This window comes from Salvelinus alpinus, chromosome 11 (genome assembly GCF_045679555.1).
Source record: "Salvelinus alpinus chromosome 11, SLU_Salpinus.1, whole genome shotgun sequence".
NCBI lineage: Eukaryota > Metazoa > Chordata > Actinopteri > Salmoniformes > Salmonidae > Salvelinus > Salvelinus alpinus.
Genome location: NC_092096.1, coordinates 64,806,495 through 64,829,397, shown reverse-complemented (window position 1 = coordinate 64,829,397; position 22,903 = coordinate 64,806,495). Strand labels below are relative to the sequence as shown.

At 42.6% G+C, this 22,903-nt stretch overlaps 1 protein-coding gene across 1 annotated transcript in view; it reads left to right on the top strand.

The window, feature by feature from the left end:
- Nucleotides 1–11,054: 11,054 nt before the first annotated feature.
- Nucleotides 11,055–22,903, top strand: part of LOC139534667 (actin-binding LIM protein 2-like) — a 93,313-nt gene continuing 81,464 nt past the window's right edge. Inside the window, exon 1 of the mRNA XM_071333985.1 lies at nt 11,055–11,723. Coding sequence (XP_071190086.1) covers nt 11,708–11,723 — 16 coding nt within the window. The 5' untranslated portion in view covers nt 11,055–11,707. The remainder of the gene's footprint in view (nt 11,724–22,903) is intronic.

Genomic DNA, 22,903 nt, shown 5'->3' with positions numbered 1-22,903 from the left:
TGCAGAGTATTTTCCCAAGGTTACTGTTGACGCATATTCCACGGTAGTTATTGGGGTCAAATTTGTCTCCACTTTTGTGGATTGGGGTGATCAGTCCTTGGTTCCAAATATTGGGGAAGATGCCAGAGCTAAGGACGATGTTAAAGAGTTTTAGTATAGCCAATTGGAATTTGTTGTCTGTATATTTGATCATTTCATTAAGGATACCATCAACACCACAGGCCTTTTTGGGTTTGAGGGTTTTTATTTTGTCCTGTAACTCATTCAAGGTAATTGGAGAATCCAATGGGTTCTGGTAGTCTTTAATAGTTGATTCTAGGATTTGTATTTGATCATGTATATGTTTTTGTTCTTTATTCTTTGTTATAGAGCCAAAAAGATTGGAGAAGTGGTTTACCCATACATCTCCATTTTGGATAGATAATTCTTCGTGTTGTTGTTTGTTTAGTGTTTTCCAATTTTCCCAGAATTGGTTAGAGTCTATGGAGTCTTCAATTACATTGAGCTGATTTCTGACGTGCTGTTCCTTCTTTTTCCGTAGTGTATTTCTGTATTGTTTTAGTGATTCGCCATAGTGAAGGCGTAGACTCAGGTTTTCCGGGTCTCTATGTTTTTGGTTGGACAGGTTCCTCAATTTATTTCTTAGATTTTTGCATTCTTTATCAAACCATTTGTCATTGTTGTTCATTTTCTTCGGTTTTCTATTTGAGATTTTTAGATTTGATAGGGAAGCTGAGAGGTCAAATATACTGTTAAGATTTTCTACTGCCAAGTTTACACCTTCACTATTGCAGTGGAACATTTTACCCAGGAAGTTGTCTAAAAGGGATTGAATTTGCTGTTGCCTAATTGTTTTTTGGTAGGTTTCCAAACTGCATTCCTTCCATCTATAGCATTTCTTAATGTTACTCAGTTCCTTTGGCTTTGATGCCTCATGATTGAGTATTGCTCTGTTCAAGTAGACTGTGATTTTGCTGTGGTCTGATAGGGGTGTCAGTGGGCTGACTGTGAACGCTCTGAGAGACTCTGGGTTGAGGTCAGTGATAAAGTAGTCTACAGTGCTACTGCCAAGAGATGAGCTATAGGTGAACCTACCATAGGAGTCCCCTCGAAGCCTACCATTGACTATGTACATACCCAGCGTGCGACAGAGCTGCAGGAGTTGTGACCCGTTTTTGTTGGTTATGTTGTCATAGTTGTGCCTAGGGGGGCATATGGGGGAGGGAATGCTGTCACCTGCAGGCAGGTGTTTGTCCCCCTGTGTGCTGAGGGTGTCAGGTTCTTGTCCAGTTCTGGCATTTAGGTCGCCACAGACTAATACATGTCCCTGGGCCTGGAAATGATTGATTTCCCCCTCCAGGATGGAGAAGCTGTCTTTATTAAAGTATGGGGATTCTAGTGGGGGGATATAGGTAGCACACAGGAGGACATTTTTCTCTGTTAAGATAATTTCCTTTTGAATTTCTAGCCAAATGTAAAATGTTCCTGTTTTGATTAATTTAATGGAGTGAGTTAGGTCTGCTCTATACCAAATTAGCATTCCCCCTGAGTCCCTTCCCTGTTTCACACCTGGTAGTTTGGTGGATGGGACTACCAGCTCTCTGTAACCTAGAGGGCAACCAGTGGGTCCGTCTCCGCTATACCATGTTTCTTGCAGGATGACAATGTCTGCATTACCGATTTCTTTGGTGAAGTCCGTGTTCCTGCTCTTTAGGCCAAAGGCAGATGACCTCAGGCCTTGGATATTCCAGGATGATATAGTGAAGGCTTTTTGTTCCATAAAGTGTCCAATGTTGTTGGCCGTGTGGTTTGGCCTCAGGCCAGTAAGTGTGAGCAGAGCCTGCTGAGCATCTGGTACATGCCGTTGGCTTGGGCGAGTGTAAGAGTGGGGGTTGGGCCTGTTTGCCCGCTCACTACCTGGGCGTATGTGTGACTTCCATGTTGATGCTCTCTTTGCGGGGGTGGGGTGCATGGGGTGGGCAGGAGTGGCATAGGTCTGATCTGAGGGGGCCTAAATGGGGTGTGGGCATGGTTGATGTGGGGGGGTGTTGATTGGTTGGGGTGGGGGTGTGGATGTGTCTGGGGGTGCTGTGGTCTGGATGTAAGTCCTCTTGGCGTGGGTCCTCTATGTGTAGGTCCACGGGGGGGTCCTGCAGGTCTTGGAGGGTGTCTCGCTGGTCTGGGTGGGGTGTCTATTGATCTGTTGCTCCTGTGTGAAGTGTTGGGGCTGCGTTTGAGAGCGATGTCCTTTAGAGTCCGGACAAAGGTGGGCACTGCTGCCTTATAGAGGTGGACCTGGTCATAGAGGCTGTTCAAGTCCAGGGTGGAGTGGTGGGCCAGGAAAACATTTGGTTTTGAGGCACAGTCACGGGAAATGCTTGCGTTTACCCGCTGTATTGTAGCAGGGTGGAAGTCTTTTCGTGGTAGCAGGGTGGAGATAACCACTTGTGCATTGGGGAAAGTAGAAGAAGCTTTTTCAATCACTCCCTTCAGTGCTGTGGCCACCCTTTCCTGCTTTGCTCTCAGGTCGTTTGTGCCTGTGTGTATTATTATGTGGCTAGGTGAGCCTAGTTTGTCCTCAGACAGAAGGTCTAGGGCGCGCTGGGTGTTTGGACACCAGAGTTTAGACACACTGTGTTTGGGAAAAAGTTTTTTTTCTTCTATATATTTCCCATTTGAGTCCATAAGGAGAACAATCTGTGTCTTGTGTTTGTTCTCAGTGGGTGTGGGGGGGTTGTCAGGAGGGCTATCAGGGTGGCTGACAGGGGGGGTGCTCAGGGGGGGTGAGAGCTGCTGGGCTTGGGTTTTTTCTTTTGTCTGTTCTGCTGTGATGTTGACTCTATGGTCAGGGTCTGGTGTGGACTGTTCTGCTGTGGTGTCGAGACTTTTGTCCGGTGCTGAGGTGGGCTGTTCTGCTGGCGTCTCTGTGGGGATGGCCACCTCCCTAGTGGGTTGTTCTCTGTCACATGCCATCCCCCTCAACCTCTCCTCCAGCAGTCTGATCCTCTCCTCCATCCCCCTCTCCCTCTCCTCCAGCAGTCTGATCCTCTCCTCTAGTGCTTTGTTCTGCTCCTGCTTCTGCTCTTTCTCCTGTTGAAGTTGTCTCACCACTGTCCAGAGTGCAGATATGTCTCTCTCCACCTCCAGCTCTCCTGGTCTGGTTAAGGGGTTGTTGTGCTGGACTGTTGTCTGGGTCTGTGCTGACTGGAGTGTAATCACCTGCTGTTCCAGCTCCACCTGCCTTACCTCCAGCTGGGTGAATTTATCCTTCATTTCAATGAGGGAGAAGTGCTCTGTACTGGGAGGTTGACTGTCTGCTGAGGGTTGCTCGTCTGTGGGGTTATATGATGAAGAGGTCTGGTCTGACCCGCTTGGGGTGGGGGTATCTTTATCAAGGGAGAGCTTCTCCTGCTGGGCTAATTCTTTGATTAGGTGAAAGTCCAGCTGAAACTGTTTGGGGTTGCCCTGTACCAATACTGTTCCAGACTTATATAGATTTATGTTAGCTGACTCAGAGTCCTCGTTGTCAAGTATCCTGAGTTTCCACCCCTCGTTAACCCCCCCTCTCTTAACAGAGGGGTAGTGTGCTAATATAGCACTGTGCCATGCCAGGGGATGGTTTGTGTGGAAGATAAGGTTGCTGATGTTCCCATTTTTGTAATAGTCAGCAAAAAGTGTCTCTTGATTTTCCATAAGGAGCTTCATTTTGTGCTCTTTTCTTGCCTTATCATTCTTTACACTCACAGGGTACTGTATTTTAATTACCTCTGAACAGCAGGAGGGAGCTTCTAAGGCCTCTCCATTTGGTTGGGGTAGACTATTCGACTCTCCTGCCATTGTTGGGCTAATGGTCTTTGACACCTCTCACTTGACACGTCAGTGCTAGTTGAAGCTGTATCAAGTCAGTTACAGTTGAATACAGTTGAAGCTGTATCTCTCTCAGTTCCACAAAAAATCCAAGTTTAACTAACTCTAAATCTATCTTTTTTAAAGAAAATGCTGAAAAATGCAGGAGCTCATCTGATCATCTGATCATGACCTCTCTCTCTCTCTCTCTCCTTGTTAGCTAGCTAGCTTCTTTCAGGAGAGTCCCTAGCAACTGCCTAGCAACAGGTAAACAACTTAGCTAGCTAAGAAAATTGTATAATTTTACTTTTTTCGAAAGCCTTTCTTCTTTGTTTGCTGCTTGTTTGGTCTCCTAATCAGTCTTGCAGTTTTCTTTTGCTTTTTTTCGATATACTTTCCTCTAAAAACCATGTAAAATTCAATATTTTTAGGAGCTCATCTTTTCAGCTGTTGCTGCTTAATTTGGAACTCCGGAACTCTCTCTCTCTCTCTCTCTCTTTCGCACTCTCTCTCTCTCTCTTTCTCTATTTCTCTCTCTCTCTTTCTCTCTCTCTTTTTCTCACTCTCTCTCTCTCTTTCTCTCTCTGCCTCTCTCTCTCTCTTTCTTTCTTTCTCTCTCTCTCTCTTTCTCTCTCTCTCTTTTTTCTCTCTCTTTCTCACTCTCTCTCTCTCTCTCTCTCTCTCTCTCTCTCTCTCTCTCTTTCCACCGTCCCCATCCCCCGTCCTCCGTCCCCGTCCCCCGTCCCCCATCCCAGTATCCCTAAATCCCAACATTCTCATGAGTTATATGGGGATAAATCACTGCCTGGATCCTTTGAAGTGGTTTTTTTTATGATAACTAGTCACGCCTGCATTCCTCCATTAACAGTATGTTTTATAACCCCAGAGGCCCAGTGTGCCGTATGAATTACCCCAGTGGGAAAGCACTGATTAATCCTGTGCGTGATTTTGCATCCTTATCAGCTGAGGTTACAGTAGGAATACGAGTTAAGTTTTAGAGGTCAAGGTGAAGGGTTCTCTGCTCTTAGTGAACAATCCTCCTATTGTATGGCATTCTAAGAATGACTCCATAGTAACTTTGTGTTCTTTCCATCTTCCTCTTCCTGCTCTATATGCACTCTACAGCTCATTCTCTTCTATACACAATGCAGTTCTTTCCTCTTTCTAGTTAGGCTGCCACCCGTTCTTTCACTTCCTGCTCCTCCTCTTCCTGCTCCCTCCCTCCCTCCCTCCCTCCCTCCCTCCCTCCCTCCCTCCCTCCCTCCCAGGAAACGATCTATCTCTCTCCCTCTGCCTCTCTCTCCCTCTCTCTCTCCCTCCCTCCCTCCCTCCCTCCCTCCCTCCCTCCCTCCCTCCCTCCCTCCCTCCCTCCCTCCCTCCCTCCCTCCCTCCCTCCCTCCCTCCCTCCCTCCCTCCCTCCCTCCCTCCCTCCCAGGAAACGATCTATCCCTCTCCCTCTGCCTCTCTCTCTCTCTCTCTCTCTCCCTCTCCCTCTGCCTCTCTCTCTCTCTCTCTCTCCCTCTCCCTCTGCCTCTCTCTCTCCCTCTCTCCCTCTACCATGCTAACAAACCATGTTCAGGATGACTGATTAGTCTGACAACAGCCTTCTGCAGCCTCCAAAAATCTGTCTGGACCCCTGAAACTACTCTGAGTATAGAGAGAGATAAGGGAGGAGAAGAGAGGGGAGGAGAAGAGAGGGGAGGAGAAGAGAGGGAACGAGAACAGAGGGAACGAGAACAGAGTGGAGCAGAGAGAGAGAGGAGAAGATGGGAGGAGAGAGAGACACTAACTACAATTTCCATCCACAGTTTTTATGCAAGTAAAGTCATAGCATATAAAATAAATCACGACAGCTGTGATGGAAACAGGAAGTTTTGTTTATTTATTTTTATGCTGACATATAATTTGTTTGTTCGACATGGTGGGATTTTTGTTGGTGTCTGTAAAATTAATTATGTGAGAAATTGCGGTGGAAACGCCTTTATGAACAAAAATGGATATAATAACTATCATTTTGAAGTAAAGTTGGAGTCACACGATGATATGGTGTGTGGTCCTCCCACTACCACTCAGGAAACCATGCTGTTTATTAGGCTACAGATGAAATCATTTATGATGAGGAATTGCTAGGTGATGAGCTCGATGCTGCTTTCTCATAAATATCCAGGGTCTCATTCTGGTGACATGATGATTCATGCTTAACTGCCGTTTGACAAATCAAAATATTCTCTCTCTTATCCATAATAATGTCATCATGTAGACTAGCCTACCCGCACCGTATCTGCCAGCTGTTGGCTACAGAGCACATGTCAACACCAGACTAGTCTATTTAACGCAGCAGTTTTTGTGACAGAACTTGCAGTAGAGATGATAATGCCATGGAAGCACATTGAACATTCAGTTTTTATTCGCTAACATGAAAACTTAGGTGAGAAAGTACATTTTGTGTGCACTACGTCATCACACACACACATATGTATCTGCAACAAGACAGTTTGGTGGAAACACACCACTGGTGGGGAAAATGTGCATATTTCTAGAATATTCACATGAAATTCTGTCGCTAATTGGATGGGAACATAGATGTAGACCAGTGAATTCCTCTACAACAGACGTTTTACTTCTTTGTGTCCAGCACCATCTTTCATCTATTTAGAAAAGGGGTGGGCAACTCCAGTCCTCGGGGGCCTGATTGGTCACACTTTTCCCCTAGCCCCAGCTAACACACCTGGCTCCAATAATCAACCAATCAGGATCTTCAGTTTAGAATGTAATTAGTTTAATCAGCTGTGTTTGGTAGGGATGGGGGGGGGGGGGAGTATGACATCACCCCATCCCAGAGGACTGGAGTTGACCATTCCTGATTTAGACCAGGGCTGCCCAATCCTGGTGCTGGAGGGCCAAAACACTTCTGCTTTTAATTCTCTCCTTCCAATCAGAGACTAATTCAGACCTGGGACACCAGGTGACTGCAATTAACTACCAAGTAGAAACAAAACCCAGATGTGTTTCAGCTGTCCAGGACCAGGATTGGGCAGCCCTGGTTTAGAATCTGAGAAAAGGATTTGAATACTCAAAAACAGAGAACCTTTGTATTGTATTGTAATGTATTGTAATGTATTGTATTGTAATGTATTGTAATCTAATGTAATGTATTGTATTGTAATGTATTGTAATGTATTGTATTGTAATGTAATGTAATGTATTGTAATGTAATGTAATGTATTGTAATGTAATGTAATGTAATGTATTGTAATGTAATGTATTGTATTGTAATGTATTGTAATGTAATGTATTGTATTGTAATGTATTGTAATCTAATGTAATGTATTGTAATGTAATGTAATGTATTGTAATGTATTGTAATGTATTGTATTGTAATGTATTGTAATCTAATGTAATGTATTGTATTGTATTGTAATGTAATGTATTGTAATGTAATGTATTGTAATGTAATGTAATGTATTGTAATGTAAGGTAGCCTAGTGGTTAGAGCATTGGCCCAGTAACCCGGAAGGTTGCTGGATTGAATCCCCGAGGTGACAAGGTAAAAAATCTGTCGTTCAGCCCCTGAACAAGGCAGTTAACCCACTGTTCCCCGGGCGCTGAAGACATGGATGTCGATTAAGGCACCTCTCTGATTCAGAGAAGGGTTGGGTTAAATGCGGAAGATACATTCAGTTGGACAACTGACTAGGTATCCCCCTTTCCCTTAATGTATTGTAATGGGATGCTAATACTCTCTCTGGTCAGAAATACAGGTTGGAATTTGATTGTTACTTTTTAACTACCTCCAACTCTCCCAGCAGTCCTACAAAGGTGTCCTTCAGGTGTCCATTTCTGGTACTGCTGTATAGGGAGGTTATTGGAAGAGTTTCAAATCGAAGCAGACCAGACGCTGTCATTGAGTCTGAGGTAACTCTGTATCGGTTGAGGGCCAAAATGCTTGTATTTTACTGAAATAGTACAGCATAGCAAACAAAGTCCTTGTAGAATATGGTCAAAGTACACATCAGAGACATTTTCATATCATGTTTGTTATTATCAGACTTTAAAAAAAATCAGCCTTTAATCATGTTATAAATGTCTTGGTTGATGAGGTACGTCATGGGAGAGCCCCGAGTGACACAGCGGTCTAAGGCACTGCATCTCATTGTTAGAGGCATTACTACAGACCCTGGTTCGATTTTAGGCTGTATCGCAACCGGCCGTGATCGGGAGTACCATAGGGCCGTGCACAATTGGCCCGGCATCGTCCGGGTTAGGGTTTGGCCGGGGTAGGCCGTCATTGTAAATAATAATTTGTTCTTAACTGACTTGTCTAGAGGTTAAAGGTTAAGTAACCCTAACATAGTGTTGCTGAACCATAGTGTGGCGTCAGACAGAGAGAATACTTTTTCATTGCTGGTTCATTTGCAATGAAGACCCAGTGGTGTCTGCTGAGTCACACAGAAGACTAGAATGAAAGGTTTACATCGTCTCCACTCTCCGGACCAACACTGGGATCCCCTCCTCTCCATCATAGAGCCATCTCAGCACCACAATGACAGAGGGAGAGAGAGAGATTCTTGTGAGATTATTAGTGCTGTATAGAAGATCATTAATTAGCTCGTTAGTTATTTCACCTACAGAAATAATCAATAAGATAAATATATAACTTAAATGATTCAATGCTTTTCTGTACTACAGTACTGGAATGTGAGAACCTGGCCCTTTAAGGTCCCAGAGTCAGAACATGTTATGATCATCAGTGTGTGAATGACTGGACTCCAGCCTATTGAGACGCCATGGGTAGGGTTGTGGGAGTAGCCATCGTCGTACTGTAGAGGCCTGCTAGAAGGGTCTGATCCAGTAGAATGATAGACTGATCTGCAGAGTTCTCTGCACGTTGATGCTCTGTTACCTCTAGGACAGTTCAGGTTGTTGATGAAGGACCTCTATGTTGAGGGATGCGATTGCTTTTCTTCAAATGCTTGTTAACATTGTATGTTTTTATTGCGTTGTATTTATAAATGTTGTAAATGTGTATGATTTATTTATGTACGTGCAGGGCTCCCTTGAAGAAGAGGCCTTGGTCTCAATGAGATTTAAACCATCAAAAAGAGCATCAATAGCTTTAGGTGAACACGTGTGTGTGTGTGTGTGTGTGTGTGTGTGTGTGTGTGTGTGTGTGTGTGTGTGTGGGTGTGTGTGTGTGTGGGTGTGTGTGGGTGTGTGTGGGTATGCTTGCCCTACTGTCCCCACACATGAGTTGGATGTATAATAACCCTCTGTTATCACCTCTCATCTCAGTATCATAGGTTTGATATGTCATGCAGCATTGCCAACATTATTGCTTCAATGTGGTCTACAGGACGACAACCAAATGTGCTCCATGTTATGCCACTGCAAGGCAGTGTTATGTACTCGCTGTTGCTGTTCCCATCTGACCATAGCATTGTGATGTAGTTTGATTATTGCCGAATTGCAGATAGCAGATGGCGATTAGATGACTATGACTCTCCTGGATCATGTGGTCCTCTTCAGTTTGATGAATAGCTTCCTGGAGCTCTGAATACAAAAGCATCACAAGCAAACCTTAAGATGACCTACATATGACCTCGATACAGATACACTTTAATGTGTGATGAATTATGTAATTCATTTGTTAGCCTTGCTCTTGGACCACCCACTTTTTCCTATTTTCTGACACTCTCTCTCTCGTCTCTCTCTCTCTCTCTCTCGTCTCTCTCTCTCTCTCTCTCGTCTCTCTCTCTCTCTCTCTCTCTCTCTCTCTGTCTCTCTCTCTCTCTCTCTCTCTCTCTCTCTCTCTCTCTCTCTCTCTCTCTGTCTCTCTCTCTCTGTCTCTCTCCCTCTCTCTGTCTCTGTCTCTGTCTCTGTCTCTGTCTCTCTCTCTCTCTCTCTCTCTCGTCTCTCTCTCTCTCTCTCTCTCGTCTCTCTCTCTCTCTCTCTCTCTCTCTCTCTCTCTCTCTCTCTCTCTCTCTCTCTCTCTCTCTCTCTGTCTCTCTCTCTCTGTCTCTCTCCCTCTCTCTGTCTCTGTCTCTGTCTCTGTCTCTGTCTCTCTCTCTCTCTCTCTCTCTCTCTCTCTCTATCTCTCTCTGTCTCTCTCTGTCTCTCTCTGTCTCTCTCTGTCTCTCTCTGTCTCTCTCTCTCTCTCTCTGTCTCTCTCTGTCTGTCTCTGTCTCTCTCTCTCTCTTTCTCTCTCTCTCTCTCTGTCTCTCTCTCGAAAGGCTGACCACTATATTGCAGTACAGTGATAGAAGTTTATTAAAGGAACTCTGCAACACTTTAACAAGGCGGCTCAGATTCGCATTCCCCAAATAACAGGCTTGGAAGCGTTTCACTTTGAAATTGTTCACCAGGATGTTGGTAGATGTCAGTGGAAAGGAATGTGCGAAGTTTGAGGGTTGAACGTTATACCAAGACAGAGCGTGAATAATACATTGGCTGTTAAGGTGCACTGTCCTTTTCATCTTGTCACAGTCCAGTCCTGGGGGGGGGGGGACTATTTCAGACAGACAGACCGGTAGACAGGCAGGCAGAGAGCGAGCGATAACGTTGTCCTTTTAAATCAACTGAGGTATTTTAATTAAATAGCCCGGATGAAGTTTGGCGTCTCATAAATGTCTCCTCCGTCTGTCATTATCATTATTCATATTCCAGACTTTCATTACTGCCAACTTCTTTTCATGTGTGACCTTCAGAATGGAGCGCTGATGATAAAATGCGAGCTATTCCCGTAACCACAGGCCACCCAGATAGACACATGTAGCTGATAAAATAGGTCTGTGCTCTACTCTGCCTCAAAGTCGCTTGAGTTTCAAACTGCGACGTATATTTACATGCTAATGGCTGTCACTGTGAAGTGGTGTCCTGTACTGGGCTTCTCTCAATGTGTCTTTGTGCAGTGATTTGGTTTATACAGTATGGATACGCCAATACATCCGACGATACAGGTTTCCAGGAACTATCTTGTCCCAAATGGAATGAACAGGATAAATTATGTCAGAAAAATTATGCTAAATGATTGTACTGGGATTCGCTGTATGATACAGTAATGCTGCTATAATAGGAGGCTCTGATTACATAACCAGAGATAATGATGCTAACTGTCCCTCTCCACTCCGGACCCCTTTATTCTCATTTCCCGGCATTCAGATGCCTTTTACTTGAGTATCCAGTGTACTGCTACTGCAGGCTCTTTAATTATTGACAACACTAAGAGAGGGGAAAAGTACTAGCTAGTGCTCTCATAACATTCATTTTGCAACGTGTTTTCCTCTCACATAGTGTGCATTTGCTCAAAAGGAAGTATAATGCGTCAGTTTTTTATCAAGGATATTACACATTTTATTCATTTACGACAGGTTTTTATGTTGTTTTTCTGTTTTTGCAAAGCTTCGTTTTTGGCGTGTTCTCATCTGGAAGGAACCTGTGCGTACGTACGAGAAGGTGTATCCATTATGCGCGCCGCTGTGCAGTGGTCTGGTGCGGTAAACGCCCTGTGAGAGATTTCTGAGAGGTGGTGTCATCTTTTAGGGCCAGAAGATTCTATTTATATTAGAAAGCTGCAATCCCTTAACTATAACTCAGCCTGAGCTGCTTGTAAGCTACCCGAGAGAGGCTTTCGGGAATCATATGACCTGCTGCCGCTCATTCCAAAGATACCGGAAAGAGCGCTCGCTCCCGCAGCTTTTGCGCTCTTTCAAACCACACTCTTCGGAAAAGGATACATTTGGAGGATATACAACACCGCAGAACAACAGAAAGACGTTGAATATTAGGATAATAAATACTGCTCCTTATTTGTAACGGATATATATATATATTACAGTTGAGAAGGGACACTGATAGAGCAAAAATGCCGGAGGAAAAAGGTAATGTCGTTTCGTTTTCTGCTTCAAAACGTATGTTTACTTTGTAGAGAGCATGAGTCGGTAATGGGACAAAGACGCTTCTCGATGGGCAGTAGACTGTAGCCTTCAGCGCAGTGTGCGTCAAGTTGAAAGGCAGTTGAGGGTTGGTTCATTGACTTGTATTTGTACAGATAAGATCTGCTTGTGCGGTATTCTGCCCAATAAGACGTACAGAATCTCGTAGGACTACTTTTAAATAAATATAGTTAATTCCATAATTTGATATGATTACATAATTGTCATATACTGAAATACAAACAGTGCCTTTTTTTGTATTACGTAATCCCAATGAAATTGACATTAGCCCAATGTTCTAATAACAGAAACAAACAACAACATCTCCGTGTATGACTGATCATGTGCCAGAATGACATGCTGCAACAACACTCCATAAAGTCCCAGTCGGACAGAACGGTCTTCTTGGGCACCTGTCTGACTGACACAAGACGCCTGCTTGGCTGGCCTTTCGGGCATGGAACCAATGACAGACGGCCAATCTGTCTCAAATTGGAAAATAATCAGCTATTTTGTTATGTGTGTACTTGACCGTATACATACACATGCATTGGTGTGTATGTGTTATAGCAGCATTATGCACAGTGGGATTCTGTAACAGATGTCTTGACACCTTCTGCCCACGTCCTTCTTCTCTGATATTATGTAGTGACACATTGGGACTCCAAACTGTCTCAGCAAATAGAAAAGCATCTTCCCAGCAGTGTCTGCCACGCAGGGGCAGCTATATGGACATACTTTAAATGGACAGTTGGTGTGGACACTCAGTAAGATCACGATGGGATGACGCTCTGCTTTGAAAGCTATTCTGTTTGGGATGGATAGGCGTCACCTACGCAGCGCTGACACACACACACACACACACACACACACACACACACACACACACACACACACACACACACACACACACACACACACACACACACACACACACACACACACACACACACACACACACACACACACACACACACACACACACACACACACACAAAGGCAGTGTATCCAGGCTGGTTGTGATGTAATGGTTAGCTAGCTCTAGCAGTCACAGTGACACCCTTCATTCCTCCTGTAAACAAACCCTGCTGTCTGTCCGTCAGTCATGTGTGAGGAACAGACAAGCCTGCATCCCTCCTCCCTATTGGTCACTTTGACCACCTTCCCAAAGTGCATCTCTAAAGTGTTAAATGTCCTCTTCTTAACATCCTCTCCTTCTGCAGGTATGGATCTGAAAATGCAGCATAAGGGAAAGCATTATGTTGGACTCTCACTGAGGTTTTGCTTTCATCTGTCCTGTTCTTTCATCAGAGGAGATGAAAAGCAGCGCCTCCAACTAAGGTGCATGAGTTAGGAGCCAACTGAAGTAGAGGGGAGATTCACATTCTTGAAGGACAATGGAAGTAAATTAAAAATATTCTCCATTGTTACAAGTAGTACTTAATGATGTGCACTTAAAACAGTTACGCAGTCATATTCTTTAGGTGTTAAACCTGCCTGTCATATGCCACGCAAAGGTTATTCTGAATGTTTATTCTGGGTTTTGTTGTTCAGGTATACACAAACAGTTAGCACAAACATAGGCCTCTCTCTCTCTCTCTCCCTCTCTCCCCCTCTCTCTCTATCTCTCTCCCTCTCTCCCCTTTCTCTCTCTATCTCTCTCCCTCTCTCCCCCTCTCTCTCTATCTCTCTCCCTCTCTCCCCTCTCTCTCTCCCTTTCTCTCTCTCCCTCTCTCTCTCTCTCCCCCCCTCTCTCTCTCTCTCCCTCTCTCCCCCTCTCTCTCTATCTCTCTCCCTCTCTCCCCTTTCTCTCTCTCTCTCTCTCCCTCTCTCCCCCTCTCTCTCTATCTCTCTCCCTCTCTCCCCTCTCTCTCTCTCTCTCCCTTTCTCTCTCCCCCTCTCTCTCTCTGTCTCTCTCTCCCCCTCTCTCTCTCTGTCTATCTCTCTCTCTCTCCTCTCTCTCTCTGTCTCTCTGACTATCTCTCTCTCTCTCTCTCTCTCTCTCTCTCTGTCTATCTCTATCTGTCTCTCTCCTCTCTCTCTCTCTCTCTCTCCCTCTCTCCCCCTCTCTCTCTCCCTCTCTCCCCCTCTCTCTCTCTCCCTTTCTCTCTCTCCCTCTCTCTCCCCCTCTCTCTCCATCTCTCTCTCCCCCTCTCTCTCTCTGTCTATCTCTCTCTCTCTCTCTCTGTCTATCTCTATCTGTCTCTCTCCCCTCTCTCTCTCTCTCTCTCCCTTTCTCTCTCTCCCTCTCTCTCTCTCTCTCTATCTCTATCTGTCTCTCTCTCTCTCTCTCTCTCTCTCAGTAATCAAAAGTAGAGTAGGTGTGTGCCCAGCCAGGCATCTGATATTCAATAAATAGTCTTTCTCTTTGCATTGGGTTTTTCTCACCCTCCCTTCCTCACTCTCTCTCTCTCTCTCTCTCTCTCTCTCTCTCTCGTAAACAGTAATCAAAAGTAGGTGTGTGTCCCCCCCCCCCCCCCCCCCACACACACACCAATACCATCTCAAGGTCTGTGCTTTGATTTTATGCTGCGTCATGCAGTCTGCGTCATGCAGTCTGCGTCATGCAGTCTGCGTCATGCAGTCTGCGTCATGCAGTCTGCGTCATGCAGTCTGCGTCATGCAGTCTGCGTCATGCAGTCTGCGTCATGCAGTCTGCGTCATGCAGTCTGCGTCATGGTGTCTGCGTCATGATGTCTGCGTCATGCTGTCTGCGTCATGGTGTCTGCGTCATGGTGTCTGCGTCATGCTGTTTGCGTCATGCTGTCGGCGTCATGGTGTCTGCTTCATGGTGTCTGCGTCATGGTGTCTGCGTCATGGTGTCTGCGTCATGGTGTCTGCGTCATGGTGTCTGCGTCATTCTGTCTGCGTCATGGTGTCTGCGTCATTCTGTCTGCGTCATGGTGTCTGCGTCATGGTGTCTGCGTCATGCTGTCTGTGTCTGGTTCCTTTTATTACCCACGCCAAGGCGAGCATCACTTCTCCTCTTCTCTCATCCTCCGTTCCTCTTCTGACCTTGGCCTTTGTCCTAGCCGGCGCCACACTGTTATACACTGTTATAACTGACTTCATACAAACTGTTATAGCCTCTACCTTACATTCAACTGACATACACACTTCAGAATGTCATGGCTGCACAATTTGCCACTGAAGTGAAATTGCTGAGTAATGGTCTCATGTATTAGTAACACACAGTCTATAGGCTGACACATAGCTGAAAGGCTAAGAGTGCCCTTCAACATTGCACTGATCTGAACCCACTGTGCCCAAGCTTTGATATCTCTGTAACACCCTAATGTCGTAAGCCTACTCATACAGTGTTGATTCTGTCACGCCTCAGATGTAAACCACCATTTAAAGAGGTTCCTATTTGAGTGTCGTTCTCAAGTACTGAGCTGCAGCTGTCCTAATCAGTTATATTAACCCTGTTACATGCTCAGTCATGAGAGGGAGTGAGGAAGGAAGGGAGGGAGCTAGAACAATTAAAACCACTGTTCTGAAGTAATATTTATACCAAATGTTTTAGGGTACGTACACAGGTCGGCTACATAGTTCCCCATCCATAGCATACAGGTATCGTTATCTACACCATAAGCAAGATACGAGTAGGCTACGGCTGTGTTACCCTGATGAAGACAGCTTGGTTATTAGACTATGTTACCCTGATGAAGACAGCTTGGTTATTAGACTATGTTACCCTGATGAAGACAGCTTGGTTATTAGACTATGTTACCCTGATGAAGACAGCTTGGTTATTAGACTATGTTACCCTGATGAAGACAGCTTGGTTATTAGACTATGTTACCTTGATGAAGACAGCTTGGTTATTAGACTATGTTACCCTGATGAAGACAGCTTGGTTATTAGACTATGTTACCTTGATGAAGACAGCTTGGTTATTAGACTATGTTACCCTGATGAAGACAGCTTGGTTATTAGACTATGTTACCCTGATGAAGACAGCTTGGTTATTAGACTATGTTACCCTGATGAAGACAGCTTGGTTATTAGACTATGTTACCCTGATGAAGACAGCTTGGTTATTAGACTATGTTACCCTGATGAAGACAGCTTGGTTATTAGACTATGTTACCCTGATGAAGACAGCTTGGTTATTAGACTATGTTACCCTGATGAAGACAGCTTGTTATTAGACTATGTTACCCTGATGAAGACAGCTTGGTTATTAGACTATGTTACCTTGATGAAGACAGCTTGGTTATTAGACTATGTTACCTTGATGAAGACAGCTTGGTTATTAGACTATGTTACCCTGATGAAGACAGCTTGGTTATTAGACTATGTTACCCTGATGAAGACAGTTTGGTTATTAGACTATGTTACCCTGATGAAGACAGCTTGGTTATTAGACTATGTTACCCTGATGAAGACAGCTTGGTTATTAGACTATGTTACCCTGATGAAGACAGCTTGGTTATTAGACTATGTTACCTTGATGAAGACAGCTTGGTTATTAGACTGTGTTACCCTGATGAAAACAGCTTGGTTATTAGACTATGTTACCTTGATGAAGACAGCTTGGTTATTAGACTATGTTACCCTGATGAAGACAGCTTGGTTATTAGACTATGTTACCCTGATGAAAACAGCTTGGTTATTAGACTATGTTACCTTGATGAAGACAGCTTGGTTATTAGACTATGTTACCCTGATGAATACAGCTTGGTTATTAGACTATGTTACCCTGATGAAGACAGCTTGGTTATTAGACTATGTTACCTTGATGAAGACAGCTTGGTTATTAGACTATGTTACCCTGATGAAGACAGCTTGTTATTAGACTATGTTACCTTGATGAAGACAGCTTGGTTATTAGACTATGTTACCCTGATGAAGACAGCTTGGTTATTAGACTATGTTACCCTGATGAAAACAGCTTGGTTATTAGACTATGTTACCTTGATGAAGACAGCTTGGTTATTAGACTATGTTACCCTGATGAAGACAGCTTGGTTATTAGACTATGTTACCTTGATGAAGACAGCTTGGTTATTAGACTATGTTACCCTGATGAAAACAGCTTGGTTATTAGACTATGTTACCCTGATGAAGACAGCTTGGTTATTAGACTATGTTACCCTGGTGAAGACAGCTTGGTTATTAGACTATGTTACCCTGATGAAAACAGCTTGGTTATTAGACTATGTTACCCTGGTGAAGACAGCTTGGTTATTAGACTATGTTACCCTGATGAAGACAGCTTGGTTATTAGACTATGTTACCCTGATGAAAACAGCTTGGTTATTAGACTATGTTACCCTGGTGAAGACAGCTTGGTTATTAGACTATGTTACCCTGATGAAGACAGCTTGGTTATTAGACTATGTTACCCTGATGAAGACAGCTTGGTTATTAGACTATGTTACCCTGATGAAGACAGCTTGGTTATTAGACTATGTTACCCTGATGAAGACAGCTTGGTTATTAGACTATGTTACCCTGATGAAGACAGCTTGGTTATTAGACTATGTTACCTTGATGAAGACAGCTTGGTTATTAGACTATGTTACCCTGATGAAGACAGCTTGTTATTAGACTATGTTACCTTGATGAATACAGCTTGGTTATTAGACTATGTTACCTTGATGAAGACAGCTTGGTTATTAGACTATGTTACCCTGATGAAGACAGCTTGGTTATTAGACTATGTTACCCTGATGAAGACAGCTTGGTTATTAGACTATGTTACCCTGATGAAGACAGCTTGGTTATTAGACTATGTTACCCTGATGAAGACAGCTTGGTTATTAGACTATGTTACCCTGATGAAGACAGCTTGGTTATTAGACTATGTTACCTTGAATAAGACAGCTTGGTTATTAGACTATGTTACCTTGATGAAGACAGCTTGGTTATTAGACTATGTTACCTTGATGAAGACAGCTTGGTTATTAGACTATGTTACCCTGATGAAGACAGCTTGGTTATTAGACTATGTTACCTTGATGAAGACAGCTTGGTTATTAGACTATGTTACCTTGATGAAGACAGCTTGGTTATTAGACTATGTTACCCTGATGAAGACAGCTTGGTTATTAGACTATGTTACCTTGATGAAGACAGCTTGGTTATTAGACTATGTTACCCTGATGAAGACAGCTTGGTTATTAGACTATGTTACCCTGATGAAGACAGCTTGGTTATTAGACTATGTTACCTTGATGAAGACATCTTGGTTATTAGACTATGTTACCCTGATGAAGACAGCTTGTTATTAGACTATGTTACCCTGATGAAGACAGCTTGGTTATTAGACTATGTTACCCTGATGAAGACAGCTTGGTTATTAGACTATGTTACCCTGATGAAAACAGCTTGGTTATTAGACTATGTTACACTGATGAAGACAGCTTGGTTATTAGACTATGTTACCTTGATGAAGACAGCTTGGTTATTAGACTATGTTACCTTGATGAAGACAGCTTGGTTATTAGACTATGTTACCTTGATGAAGACAGCTTGTTATTAGACTATGTTACCCTGATGAAGACAGCTTGGTTATTAGACTATGTTACCCTGATGAAAACAGCTTGGTTATTAGACTATGTTACCTTGATGAAGACAGCTTGTTATTAGACTATGTTACCCTGATGAAGACAGCTTGGTTATTAGACTATGTTACCCTGATGAAGACAGCTTGGTTATTAGACTATGTTACCCTGATGAAAACAGCTTGGTTATTAGACTATGTTACACTGATGAAGACAGCTTGGTTATTAGACTATGTTACCTTGATGAAGACAGCTTGGTTATTAGACTATGTTACCTTGATGAAGACAGCTTGTTATTAGACTATGTTACCCTGATGAAAACAGCTTGGTTATTAGACTATGTTACCTTGATGAAAACAGCTTGGTTATTAGACTATGTTACCCTGATGAAGACAGCTTGGTTATTAGACTATGTTACCCTGATGAAGACAGCTTGGTTATTAGACTATGTTACCTTGATGAAGACAGCTTGGTTATTAGACTATGTTACCCTGATGAAGACAGCTTGGTTATTAGACTATGTTACCCTGATGAAGACAGCTTGGTTATTAGACTATGTTACCCTGATGAAAACAGCTTGGTTATTAGACTATGTTACCCTGATGAAGACAGCTTGGTTATTAGACTATGTTACCTTGATGAAGACAGCTTGTTATTAGACTATGTTACCCTGATGAAGACAGCTTGGTTATTAGACTATGTTACCTTGATGAAGACAGCTTGGTTATTAGACTATGTTACCTTGATGAAGACAGCTTGGTTATTAGACTATGTTACCTTGATGAAGACAGCTTGGTTATTAGACTATGTTACCTTGATGAAGACAGCTTGGTTATTAGACTATGTTACCTTGATGAAGACAGCTTGTTATTAGACTATGTTACCTTGATGAAGACAGCTTGGTTATTAGACTATGTTGCCCTGATGAAGACAGCTTGGTTATTAGACTATGTTACCTTGATGAAGACAGCTTGTTATTAGACTATGTTACCCTGATGAAGACAGCTTGGTTATTAGACTATGTTACCTTGATGAAGACAGCTTGGTTATTAGACTATGTTACCCTGATGAAGACAGCTTGGTTATTAGACTATGTTACCCTGATGAAGACAGCTTGTTATTAGACTATGTTACCCTGATGAAGACAGCTTGGTTATTAGACTATGTTACCTTGATGAAGACAGCTTGGTTATTAGACTATGTTACCCTGATGAAGACAGCTTGGTTATTAGACTATGTTACCCTGATGAAGACAGCTTGTTATTAGACTATGTTACCCTGATGAAGACAGCTTGGTTATTAGACTATGTTACCTTGATGAAGACAGCTTGGTTATTAGACTATGTTACCCTGATGAAGACAGCTTGGTTATTAGACTATGTTACCCTGATGAAGACATCTTGGTTATTAGACTATGTTACCCTGATGAAGACAGCTTGGTTATTAGACTATGTTACCCTGATGAAGACAGCTTGGTTATTAGACTATGTTACCTTGATGAAGACAGCTTGGTTATTAGACTATGTTACCCTGATGAAGACAGCTTGGTTATTAGACTATGTTACCTTGATGAAGACAGCTTGTTATTAGACTATGTTACCTTGATGAAGACAGCTTGGTTATTAGACTATGTTACCCTGATGAAGACAGCTTGGTTATTAGACTATGTTACCCTGATGAAGACAGCTTGGTTATTAGACTATGTTACCTTGATGAAGACAGCTTGGTTATTAGACTATGTTACCCTGATGAAGACAGCTTGTTATTAGACTATGTTACCCTGATGAAGACAGCTTGGTTATTAGACTATGTTACCCTGATGAAGACAGCTTGGTTATTAGACTATGTTACCTTGATGAAGACAGCTTGGTTATTAGACTATGTTACCCTGATGAAGACAGCTTGGTTATTAGACTATGTTACCCTGATGAAGACAGCTTGGTTATTAGACTATGTTACCCTGATGAAGACAGCTTGGTTATTAGACTATGTTACCCTGATGAAGACAGCTTGGTTATTAGACTATGTTACCCTGATGAAGACAGCTTGGTTATTAGACTATGTTACCTTGATGAAGACAGCTTGGTTATTAGACTATGTTACCTTGATGAAGACAGCTTGGTTATTAGACTATGTTACCTTGATGAAGACATCTTGGTTATTAGACTATGTTACCCTGATGAAGACAGCTTGGTTATTAGACTATGTTACCTTGATGAAGACAGCTTGGTTATTAGACTATGTTACCCTGATGAAGACAGCTTGGTTATTAGACTATGTTACCCTGATGAAGACAGCTTGGTTATTAGACTATGTTACCTTGATGAAGACAGCTTGGTTATTAGACTATGTTACCCTGATGAAGACAGCTTGGTTATTAGACTATGTTACCTTGATGAAGACAGCTTGTTATTAGACTATGTTACCCTGATGAAGACAGCTTGGTTATTAGACTATGTTACCCTGATGAAGACAGCTTGGTTATTAGACTATGTTACCTTGATGAAGACAGCTTGGTTATTAGACTATGTTACCCTGATGAAGACAGCTTGGTTATTAGACTATGTTACCCTGATGAAGACAGCTTGGTTATTAGACTATGTTACCTTGATGAAGACAGCTTGGTTATTAGACTATGTTACCCTGATGAAAACAGCTTGGTTATTAGACTATGTTACCTTGATGAAGACAGCTTGGTTATTAGACTATGTTACCTTGATGAAGACAGCTTGGTTATTAGACTATGTTACCTTGATGAAGACAGCTTGGTTATTAGACTATGTTACCCTGATGAAGACAGCTTGGTTATTAGACTATGTTACCCTGATGAAGACAGCTTGGTTATTAGACTATGTTACCTTGATGAAGACAGCTTGGTTATTAGACTATGTTACCCTGATGAAGACAGCTTGGTTATTAGACTATGTTACCCTGATGAAAACAGCTTGGTTATTAGACTATGTTACCTTGATGAAGACAGCTTGGTTATTAGACTATGTTACCTTGATGAAGACAGCTTGGTTATTAGACTATGTTACCCTGATGAAGACAGCTTGGTTATTAGACTATGTTACCTTGATGAAGACAGCTTGTTATTAGACTATGTTACCTTGATGAAGACAGCTTGGTTATTAGACTATGTTACCCTGATGAAGACAGCTTGTTATTAGACTATGTTACCCTGATGAAGACAGCTTGGTTATTAGACTATGTTACCTTGATGAAGACAGCTTGGTTATTAGACTATGTTACCCTGATGAAGACAGCTTGGTTATTAGACTATGTTACCTTGATGAAGACAGCTTGGTTATTAGACTATGTTACCCTGATGAAGACAGCTTGTTATTAGACTATGTTACCTTGATGAAGACATCTTGGTTATTAGACTATGTTACCCTGATGAAGACAGCTTGGTTATTAGACTATGTTACCCTGATGAAGACAGCTTGGTTATTAGACTATGTTACCTTGATGAAGACAGCTTGGTTATTAGACTATGTTACCTTGATGAAGACAGCTTGGTTATTAGACTATGTTACCTTGATGAAGACAGCTTGGTTATTAGACTATGTTACCCTGATGAAGACAGCTTGGTTATTAGACTATGTTACCCTGATGAAGACAGCTTGGGTATTAGACTATGTTACCCTGATGAAGACAGCTTGGTTATTAGACTATGTTACCCTGATGAAGACAGCTTGTTATTAGACTATGTTACCCTGATGAAGACAGCTTGGTTATTAGACTATGTTACCCTGATGAAGACAGCTTGGGTATTAGACTATGTTACCCTGATGAAGACAGCTTGGTTATTAGACTATGTTACCCTGATGAATACAGCTTGGTTATTAGACTATGTTACCTTGATGAAGACAGCTTGTTATTAGACTATGTTACCTTGATGAAGACAGCTTGGTTATTAGACTATGTTACCTTGATGAAGACAGCTTGGTTATTAGACTATGTTACCTTGATGAAGACAGCTTGTTATTAGACTATGTTACCTTGATGAAGACAGCTTGGTTATTAGACTATGTTACCTTGATGAAGACAGCTTGGTTATTAGACTATGTTACCCTGATGAAGACAGCTTGGTTATTAGACTATGTTACCCTGATGAAGACAGCTTGGTTATTAGACTATGTTACCCTGATGAAGACAGCTTGTTATTAGACTATGTTACCCTGATGAAGACAGCTTGGTTATTAGACTATGTTACCCTGATGAAGACAGCTTGGTTATTAGACTATGTTACCCTGATGAAGACAGCTTGGTTATTAGACTATGTTACCCTGATGAAGACAGCTTGGTTATTAGACTATGTTACCCTGATGAAGACAGCTTGTTATTAGACTATGTTACCTTGATGAAGACAGCTTGGTTATTAGACTATGTTACCCTGATGAAGACAGCTTGGTTATTAGACTATGTTACCCTGACGAAGACAGCTTGGTTATTAGACTATGTTACCCTGATGAAGACAGCTTGGTTATTAGACTATGTTACCCTGATGAAGACAGCTTGTTATTAGACTATGTTACCCTGATGAAGACAGCTTGGTTATTAGACTATGTTACCCTGATGAAGACAGCTTGGTTATTAGACTATGTTACC